Source organism: Leiobunum rupestre, chromosome 5 (assembly GCF_980474605.1).
Source record: "Leiobunum rupestre chromosome 5, qqLeiRupe1.1.hap1, whole genome shotgun sequence".
Classification (NCBI taxonomy): Eukaryota; Metazoa; Arthropoda; class Arachnida; order Opiliones; family Sclerosomatidae; genus Leiobunum; species Leiobunum rupestre.
In genome coordinates this window covers 8,147,076-8,158,487 of record NC_143388.1, presented here as the reverse complement: position 1 = coordinate 8,158,487, position 11,412 = coordinate 8,147,076, and the positions used below count along the sequence as shown (strand labels likewise).

The 11,412-nt window shown below is 34.6% G+C and overlaps 1 protein-coding gene across 1 annotated transcript; it reads left to right on the top strand.

Annotated features, from left to right (window-relative positions):
* The first annotated feature begins 1,187 nt into the window (after positions 1-1,187).
* LOC149943469 (uncharacterized) lies at positions 1,188-2,724 on the top strand. The gene has a single exon (XM_090175713.1). It carries the CDS (start codon positions 1,353-1,355, stop codon positions 2,700-2,702), a length of 1,350 nt encoding a protein of 449 aa, XP_090031839.1. The 5' UTR covers positions 1,188-1,352; the 3' UTR covers positions 2,703-2,724.
* The last annotated feature ends 8,688 nt before the right edge of the window (positions 2,725-11,412 follow it).

Below are 11,412 nucleotides of genomic sequence, written 5' to 3'. Positions count from 1 at the left end.
TTTATAGGAAAATATTTATTTCAAAACTTAGCTGATAGCAATTAAAATAAATCTAGTTATAACATACAGCAATTTCACGAGTGTACAAAAATTGGTAATTGTCTAAAGCAATTTCTATCGAAATATCCTATATTGATCACACGTAAAACAATTGTCCTGCTTTTTGATATAAGTTGTTTTTTAATCATCTGGCATTTACATAACCTAGTCCAGGTATAAATTGTAACAAATGATATAAGCGTGTAGAATTAACTGACAAACACTTTTAAGGTAATACCGAGGGGTCGGACATTTACCAAAATTCCGTACTTTGTCTAAAATCGCAAAATCTTTTAACTCTCTCTATGGTAAATTAACATTGAAATCCCAAAATCACTTCAAAATTTAATGATAAATCGCCAAAATCTCAACAAAATTATTGTACAAAATAATGGCAAGTGTCTGACCCCTCGGGTAATACATCAAATTGGCTCGGTAAGCTCTTGATACATGCCAAATAAATTTGAATATTCCAATACATCTTTTATCGCAACTCCTAGTCTACCTGAGGAAAGGTGTGAGTAAAGGCAGAGGGGAAATATGAAACGTCATAGGGGAACTAAAATAACGGGGGGATAAAAATAGCGATCGTATCGCCATCTATGAAAGAGCTGGATAACTATTATCTATTTTTTCTCTCGTTTGTCAGCCATATTGGGCGCGTTTTCGTGATAGGAATTTTGGATCATCAATTTAGGTTTGATCTTTTTAATGGGTAAAAAACGTAAGCGTTGTTGTATTGAGGGTTGTTCAGGGGAAAGATTGTCATCGGAGGAGGTCAGTTTTTACCGGATTCCAAACGTTATACAAAACCAGGGGGATAAAACAAAACAATTATCATCTGATAGGCAGCGCCTATGGGTCAATAAACTAAGGCTTAATGGGTACGATGAAAAACTTCGCATTTGTTCAAGGCATTTCGCTTCAGGTATTCTAATTTTTTAACTCAAAAGAGCTTAAAACACAAAACTATACACTATTTTGTTTAAGGAAAACCATCAACGCTCTACGATGCAACACATCCTGACTGGCTTCCAAGTCGTTACCTAAAAACAGATCAATCTAGTGTTATTCAAGACGGAACTAGTGGAATTGAAGACAATGATCACAAGCTAGAGCGCTATGAAAGAAGACTTAAAAGTGCTAAGCTGCACTACTTTGATACCCCCAGAACTACGAAGTGTAGAAATAGTTTAAATCCAAATCTGCCAGGTGCTACATCTACGCCAAAAATTAATACCCTGCTTACTGCTGCAGAATTCAACACTGTGTCGCTTGATGATAATTCCTCCATTATTAATGAAAATAATTTGATGTCTTTTGGTGAAAACGTTTCTTTACTAGAAATGGATCATACATTTGAAGAACATATATATCCAACATATGCAAATTTATCTACACAGACTACCCAACCATGCTTAACAGACGAATACATCCAAACAGAACCCAACTTTGTGGAACATTCAACTCAAACAGAAACCACCTTCAATGAGCACTCAACTCAAACAGAAACCACCTTCGATGAGCACGCAACGCAAACGGATAGCTGTTTCACAGATGGATTTTCCCAAACATTTTTAAGAGTCTGTCCTCAGTTTGAACTAGAAGCAGCCCAGTTTGAATTAAAAGAATTGAAATCTTCAATTGAAAACCTAACTTTACAGTTAGACCAAGTAAAGGAAATGCTAAGCCTTTGTAGAAATCAATTATCAATAGCAACGTTGGAAATTGAATCTAAAGCTGAGGATATTGAAAAATATCGATTCAGTACATCATTTTTTGCTGGGGATAATGAAAAAGTTCTTTTCTTCACGGGGCTTGAACGCTTGGAGCTTTTAGATATTTTAGTTGAAGAAATTTCACCGTTCTTATTCAAGAACTCCAAGCTAACACCATTCCAACAATTTATACTGACAGTTATGAAACTACGATTGGCTTCATCAAATAGGGAATTAGCGTACAGGTTTTTTATCTCCGAAAGAACTGTTAGCAGAATTTTCTACAATTGTTTAAATGCATTGTACAATCGCCTTTTCCGATTCATTAAGTGGCCTGAAAGAGACGAACTACAGGCAACAATGCCAATGTGTTTTAGAGAGCAATTTGGATCAAAATGTGCAGTGATCATAGATTGTTTTGAGGTATTCACAGACAAACCATCCAGTGTTATAACACGAGCAAATACGTGGTCCAGCTATAAACACAATAACACTGTAAAATTTCTAATTGGTATTACACCTCAAGGATCCATAAGTTATATTTCAAAAGGTTGGGGTGGTCGTGTTTCGGATAAACATTTAACAGAACATTGTGGGTTTTTAGAAAAACTAATTCCTGGAGATTTAGTTCTCGCTGATAGGGGGTTTGATATTGACGATTCAGTCGGATTTTATTGTGCATCCATAAAATACCCAGCATTTACCCGTGGAAAAAAACAACTATCCCCTAATGATGTAGAAACTACACGTAAATTAGCTAATGTCAGAATTCATGTTGAAAGAGTTATCGGGCAACTACGACAAAAGTATAAAATACTTCATACTAAAGTTCCCGTGGAATTGCTACATCGGGCCCCGGATGAAAATATTGCTACAATTGACAAAATTGCTACCGTGTGCTGTGCGTTAACAAATCTTACCCCATCAGTAGTTTCTATTGAATAAATTAATCAATTTTTATAACTGAGACCTTAAATTTATTTTTTCATTTTTCAAAATAATGTAATTTCTGAATTTATATAGGAACAATGACCAGTAAATGGAAAATCACATTTGGAGCCTCCTTTTCTTTGATCTGTTCTCCCTATTAACTTTTGAACATTCAGCACAAAACCATTTTCCTTTCGGAATCCGTTTTATTTTCAGGCATTCAATATGGAACCATTCAATAGCACAATTTTGGTTATCACAGCATATCATATCACCAGACTCGGGTAGTTTGCAATAGCACCAGACTTCACATTGACTAGAGTTATTTGGTTCTGAAGGGGACTGAACAAGTTCTTTAGTTGCTGATCCTATATTCTGAGAAGCACTGGGTGTGGATGGCGTAATCTGATTTTTTGTGGATGGTGAAGTGAAATTTATAGGAACTTTGGGTTGGGTATTCAAATCTTTCGATGGGGATGAATAGTTGGGGATCCTAGATGTCGATGGTGAAGAGAAATTGATACGAACTTTGGATTGGGTATTCAAATCTTTTGATGGGGATGACATTCTGTTTGAATTATTCCTCTTATTTGGAAATAAAATATTGAGCTCAGTGGATGACTTAACCGCTTTCTTTCCACTTTTTTTCTTTCTGGGGTTTGATTTACTAAGTGCAATTGCCCAGAAATCCTCATCCGGATATATTCTTTCAATATGGAAGTCCACCTTGGTCCACACACAAAAGTCCGCATACACTCTTTGAGTTACAAATAGCTGCGTCTGAACTTGATAATAATAGGCATGATTTTGCTTCAGTTTCAATTCACTCTCGCTCATTTGAAGATAGAATTTGTTTTCTCCATCCTTCAGAGCGTTATCTTTCATAACGACATAATCAATGTAGAATAACAGCCCTGCAATATGTGAGCAGGACTCGTCAAGTCCTGCCATGCAAGTGCAATGTCCAGATTCAATTGTGCCATCTTGCTCTGTTATAATCCAAGGTTTTAAGGGAGTTTCCCTTAATCTTTGGGAGTGCATTACCTTAAGAATACGAACAGAATAAATATATATGTTACGCTACATATAAATGATACTGGTGAAGATACTCACAGTGGCTTTAACAAGAATATAAATGGAACCATCAACGTTTTTCATCATCACGTCTCTTATAAATCCACAAACAAAAAGGTTATACGCATTTAAACTTTTATAGTTCTTTAATTTCTTCTTCGTGAAAGGTGAAATTCCCTCAATTAAATACAGATAAATATCTGCAAAGTTTATTGGGGGCAAATAACTAAAACTTTCAATCTCTTCAGGCTTAACTAAATGACAATCTTTCGGTTTGACTATATATGGATCAGTATCATTAATGAATGATATTTTTTCTCTGTACCTACTTTTGACATTAAGCTCTAAACTATCGTAATATTCAGAAGAATTAAAATTAGAATTTAAATCAACATTAAAACAATCCATATTCGCCATGTTTGCAATCGCGCCCAAAATGGTCGACTCAAGCAACCTGGAAAATATTTTCCCAAAGACTAAATATTACCCGTCCAACTAGCTGTAGAGTCGTTGCTTTTAGCAGACGAACTTTCGTTTTTCCCCCCCAACTGCCTGTACAGAGCTGCCAGTTGGGCTTTTTTACAGCCCAATTGGGCTTCTTTGAAGATTCGTTTTCGGGAGAAAACAATTTGGGCTGTTGGGCTAGTTTTGGGCTGCTTTGTTAAACCTTTAGTCCGTATACGAAAATCAGCTAAAAGGTGGTTGCATTTTGGGTTTTGACCATTTTTTCCAAGAAAAAACACGGGCAATCGGCTTAATGTTAAACGTTTTTAACGTGCCACCGTGATGCCAGCAGGAGAATGGGGGCAGACAAAAAAGGGGGAATCACTTGGTCTTTTTTCCCACGTGATGGCATCGAAAGTTCAAACAACCAATCAGCAATTACTGTAGCTGGCGCCTTCTCTGAGTCTCTAAGGATAACGTGTTTCAAAGTATGAAATAAAACAAACAAATGAACAATGCAGTATTCAAAGTAGTTATCCTGAAAAACATTTGTTAAAAGTCGCCGTTTTCAAACGTCTTTTATCTAAATAATTTTATTAAATTTACGATAGCAACGCGTACTAGCGTTTGAAATATGCGCCTTATCCTTTTTCCGAAACTAGAACGTAAAAAATTTAGCTGGAATTTGGGCTAGTTTAAAAAATACTAAATTTTATATTGGGCGGGAAATTGGGCTACTTTTTAAAGCAGTTGGGCGGTAGAAGTAATTTTATATCTGGCAGCTCTGTGCCTGTACTCTATAAACGCTGGTTGATAGCTCAAGATCTTTGATACACTTAACAAATTCACCATGTCATTACTGACTCATTAGTTAAAACCCACTACATACACTACCAGCAAATAAGGATCTATAAATAAACCAAGGATTAGAATACACCCAAAGTAGTAATGTATAAAATTCCCTATTATAATTTATTCTTACCTGTAAAATTGCTAAGAGTGGCTGGCTTATTTTTGTTTCGTAAATAATGATTGTAGTTAGGCCTTGGCTCTAACAATAATTTGACAAAAACATTTTTCGGAAAGCGATAATGAGCTAGAAACTCAAATTTTAATAATTTAAAAGATTCTGACCTACCGTGTTGTATTATTTATCTTATTAAAGAGGTAAAAAGCGTTTACTTATCAATTTAATTCCCGAGCTCTTTGCGTACTACAATCTGTCATTTTTTTTTTTGAGATACACACACATCGGTGTCGACCCAAGGCTTTAGACACCAGTCTGTCATTAGGTGAAAACTAGGTGAAAACTATTCGCCAGTCCTGGACTGCTCAAAGAACTGTTCAGGACTGAGCTCTGACGTCAGCAAAATTTCCCGGACAGTTCGGGACTAGATCACGAATAGTCTAACCTAAAATAAAAATTAAAAAATGGCGGCCGTAATGGGCATGTTACTTAATTTATTAAATTCAGATATATCAAGCTCAGAATCCTCATCTGATGATGAAATGGAAGTAATAGGGAATGTTTTAAGTACGGCACGAAATTTCCGAATGAGTATAATGAGTTATGATAGTTTAATTGTTAATCGTTATCATGATATTGAATTTAAGAGTATATGTTTAGAGTTAGGCCTATCATTTACGAAGAGCTAGTCAGGAAATTTGGTAGCTCAGACCATCTGAACATTTTCCAGGGATGTTTCATTACTTAATATTGTAATGGTTTAAATAAAATTGTAACATAATTATAGGGAGTGGAAGACGGGTATTGTCACCAGATAAACGTCTATATATTAGTATTCCTCTGGTTTGTTAGACATGATTGGAGTGTATCATTCCATGAAACTTCAGACAGATTCAACATAACATAAAACAGTGTTAGAAACATCTTAAAAAGACTCAATAAATTTTTTTATAATGTGTCTTCAAGTATAATTCGATAGCCAGAAGATTATTCATCCTTAAACGAAATCGATTATATTTCATTTTGTTTTTTTACGGCTAAGGGGGAGAGACAGTGCGCACCTTGCAGTCTCAGGCGTATTCTCAGTTAAATCTCAGATAACAATAATTCATTCTTGACTGACTGCGTATTAAGCATTGTGAAATTAACAAGTAATATTATAGAAATTTGATGGGTTAAGCCTGTGGTACAAAATGCGTACCGAACTTGTAGGAGTGAAGATAGATTTATCGCGTATAGTTTACACTCCTACAAGTTTTCTACAGCTGGCTAAACAAGTCAATGTATATCTACTGCAACAAGCATTGTGATATTAATAAATGCCAAAAATTCAGTATAATTTTCAAAACTAGACAGATATATCCACCACAAGGTTTTGCATTTTTAGTTATTGCCTTCAGAAATCCCAAGGAAGGTTTGGGAACAATTAGAACATCCCCTACATCTGTTTTCAACAACTGGATAAACCTGTGTCTTGTAAATAAGGCAGAGAAGTAAGCTACTATGAGGGGATTAAAATGTAAAAAAGTTAATAATAAAAACAAATAAAATTGGTTTGCCTCCAAATGGATTTTCATTTTACTTTATCACTATATTTAAGATTCTACAAGTACAGGCCAACCATAAAACAAATTAACACATTGGTAAATATCCTTTATTTTCTGTAAAAATTGACAATTTACGGTTATACTAGTTTTATTGTTTTTCCTTCGCTCAAGGTTTGTTTTAAAATATGCCCTGAATTAGATTGAAGAGTTCACTAAAATCCCTAGAAATTAGGTAAATCTGATATGTGTTCCAACCGTCCCTTAAAGCCTTATTTATCTTCTGGCTATCGAATTATACTTGAAGACACATTATAAAAAATTTATTGAGTCTTTTTAAGATGTTTCTAACACTGTTTTATGTTATGTTGAATCTGTCTGAAGTTTCATGGAATGATACACTCCAATCATGTCTAACAAACCAGAGGAATACTAATAGACGTTTATCTGGTGACAATACCTGTCTTCCACTCTCTATAATTATGTTACAATTTTATTTAAACCATTACAATATTAAGTAATGAAACATCCCTGGAAAATGTTCAGATGGTCTGAGCTACCAAATTTCCTGACTAGCTCTTCGTATATGATAGGCCTAACTCTAAACATATACTCTTAAATTCAATATCATGATAACGATTAACAATTAAACTATCATAATTCATTATACTCATTCGGAAATTTCGTGCCGTACTTAAAACATTTCCTATTACTTCCATTTCATCATCAGATGAGGATTCTGAGCTTAATATATCTGAATTTAATAAATTAAGTAATATGCCCATTACGGCTGCCATTTTTTAATTTTTATTTTAGGTTAGACTATTCGTGATCTAGTCCCGAACTGTCCGGGAAATTTTGCTGACGTCAGAGCTCAGTCCTGAACAGTTCTTTGAGCAGTCCAGGACTGGCGAATAGTTTTCACCTATTGTTTTAGCAAAGGTTTTAGCGAGCCGTAGACACGGCCAACTTTGATCACGCGCTGTTCGCGCTACAGTAGCGCGAGAGATGCACGAGAAATCAAAGTTGGCCGTGCCGTAGACCACTCGCAAAATAAACAGAACGTATGAATCGCAATTTGTCGATGAATCGCAATTGGTCGATGAATCGCAATTTGTCGATGAATCGCAATTTGTCGATGAATCGCAATTTGTCGATGAATCGCAATTTGTCGATGAATCGCAATTTGTCGATGAATCGCAATTTGGCGATGAATCGCAATTTGGCGATGAATCGCAATTTGGCGATGAATCGCAATTTGGCGATGAATCGCAATTTGGCGATGAATCGCAATTTGGCGATGAATCGCAATTTGGCGATGAATCGCAATTTGGCGATGAATCGCAATTTGGCGATGAATCGCAATTTGGCGATGAATCGCAATTTGGCGATGAATCGCAATTTGGCGATGAATCGCAATTTGGCGATGAATCGCAATTTGGCGATGAATCGCAATTTGGCGATGAATCGCAATTTGGCGATGAATCGCAATTTGGCGATGAATCGCAATTTGGCGATGAATCGCAATTTGGCGATGAATCGCAATTTGGCGATGAATCGCAATTTGGCGATGAATCGCAATTTGGCGATGAATCGCAATTTGGCGATGAATCGCAATTTGGCGATGAATCGCAATTTGGCGATGAATCGCAATTTGGCGATGAATCGCAATTTGGCGATGAATCGCAATCTGGCGATGAATCGCAATTTGGCGATGAATCGCAATTTGGCGATGAATCGCAATTTTGGCTCCTAGTTTTATTAGAATAAGAAAATATACAAATTACTCAATGGAGCTTCTTAAGATATATGAAAACCAGATAAAAATATTTAGGCTCGCAGTAGCAAAGAATGTGGGAAGACCAAAGAAACAGAAGGCTACGGAAGAAGAAACTGAAATAAACTACGAGAAAATAACTAGTAGAAATAAGAAATAAAAATGATGATTTCGTTTACGAGTAAGGCTACCTTTACGTTGCTATTTAGTTTTATATTTCAATTAAAACAAGTACAATTATTTTAACAAAATAATACAAATATTTATTGTGTGTAATTCTTAACGTAGTCAAGTTAGTCTAGTTTTTATAAGTCGTTAACTGGGCTTCATTAATTAATAGCAACTGATCACGATGATATTTGTTTGAGCTATTCTCTCCTTGGACGTTTCTTCTAATAGTCACAGCTTTTCTTTCACTGACATTAATTTTTCCCCAGCATCATATTTTATTTATTTGTTTTTCGAGAAAGTTTCGCTCGGCCGTCGCCAGGTAGCGTATTCAAACCTTCGCCGCGGGAGTGAGGAAGTTCTCTTTTTATTTCGAGGGGAAATTGACATCCGGCCACTAAGGTGGGGGGAAACGGGGAACTTGCCTCCCGTGTTAGAGGAATAGGACGCTGATATTTTCGTTTCATGTATTTCTGATAGAATTAAAAAACTTTTTAAATTATAATTATAATTTTTATTGTTAAGTTAAGTTAGTAATTAACACCAGCGTACATAAATCTTTTCCGTCTGTACAGTTAATGGAATTTTCATCATTAAAACCGAGGTCATAAAGCAATGGAGAAAAAATTATAATAATTTCAATGTATGGAAATGATCTTTGCGTTATCGAGAAAAAGTATTAAACTACTTAAAAACGGGGATTGGATAACTTTTCTCCATAGGAAAGATAAAACACGCGACTTGTTTTTAATTATTTTTTTAAATCATGAATGTTCTCCGTATTTTCTGATTAATTTAATTCGTATAATTTAACAAGTTGACAAGCTTGCCAAAATATACCTCTCCTTGGAAGAATTTGCCCTTGGGCGTATTAACTACTGGAAACCGCCATCAACGATATTTCGCCATATTCAAAGCGTCCTCCAAAAAAACGTAATCCCGGTGCTATCCCAACCAGTAGAATATTTTTTATTATAATTATAATAAATATTACAAATGTTATTGCCTTAAACAAATTTCCAATATTAATAGAACAAAAAACCAACTTTAGACCCCCAACTTTATTAAATTAACAAAGCAACAAAATGAGAAATAGAAAATATAAATTTTTAAATTATTAGAACGCTCACGAATCGTAAAATATACGTGCAAGAAACTATTTTATAGAGAAAAACCAACCCATTGTATTATAAGTCTTAAACAATCAAATTTATATGGAAAAACAAAAGTTATAGCGAAAACCAAAACTATAAGTGAAAGCACTAATAAAAACTGCGTGGGCTCATGACGACAACCAAACGAAGCCGATAAAAATCAATGCAAATAAAAAATCGAAGACATGAATTATCCCCCACATTATCAACAAACAAGACAAATAACCAATAGAAATATATATAATAATAACCCAACTAACGTCGTAAGTAACAAGTTAATTAAAATACTTAGGAATCAAGAAAAAGTCAATCTAAATACCCACAGTAATAAACATTGTATTAACAGAAATATGCAATAAAAATATATAATAATAATCCAGAAAATGTCAATCCATATACCTACGGTAATGAAAATTGTAATAGAAACAAGATGTGTCGGACATTTAAGTACACACTATCCCCCCGATGTATTAACTATATTTCAAATATTAAATATATATTTGAACAAATTTTCAATCAATTTGTACTTCAACTTTTAAACCCAAGAGGAATTTTAACGAAAACGAATTTTTCGAGTTACCTGGTTTTGGAAATAAGGTAGCGAAACGTGAACACGATAATTTAAATTAATTTTTAGACAAATGGAATTTTTCGAGTTACCTGGTTTTGGAAATAAGGTAGCGAAACGTGAACACGATAATTTAAATTAATTTTTAGACAAATGGAATTTTTCGAGTTACCTGGTTTTGGAAATAAGGTAGCGAAACGTGAACACGATAATTTAAATTAATTTTTAGACAAATGGAATTTTTCGAGTTACCTGGTTTTGGAAATAAGGTAGCGAATTGTGAACACGTTAATTTAAATTAATTTTTAGACAAAACGAATTTTTCGAGTTACCTGGTTTTGGAAATAAAGTAGCGGAACGCGAACGAGTTAGATAGCTCCTGTATAGAGCTCGGCGGAACAGATAAATTAACTGCCAAAATTTAAATTATTCATATAAATTTCGGTTATTAATTATTTATGAATATTATTCGTAGTTATAAAACGAATTAATATGCCAAAAATAAGTTCTTATTCGGATAATTTTCAGCTAATAAAAACAGATAAAACGATTATTTCTTATCTAAGTGACGAGCTCTACGCCTGTATCAATTGGCACGAAATTCAAATATGAACTGTACTGATTTAGCATCCTATCCTCGAGTGAATGGCTTTTTTTACAATATTTTGATAGACACAGTGACTAAAAGTTTTAACATTGAAACAATGGCAAGTGTCATACTAATAGAGATTATGTTATGGAAAAAACGAATTTGGCAGAATCGGTTGAGGGGTTAAAAGGCGGAAACCTTTTGCCACACCAGTGATTACAGTTTTCTTCACCTATTATCTACTTTCATTGCTTCCATTCTCGTCTCTTTTCCTATACAATATTTATTGTTGTTTAAATGCTCTGCACGATCGGGGGAATGCCACAAGTGATATTTTACGTCTTTTAGTTTTTCCCAAATGGAATCGAAAATTGCAACCGGCTATAGCTCCTCAACCGTTGGTGGTAGAGCAATGACAGTGACACTTTCTAAATATGAAT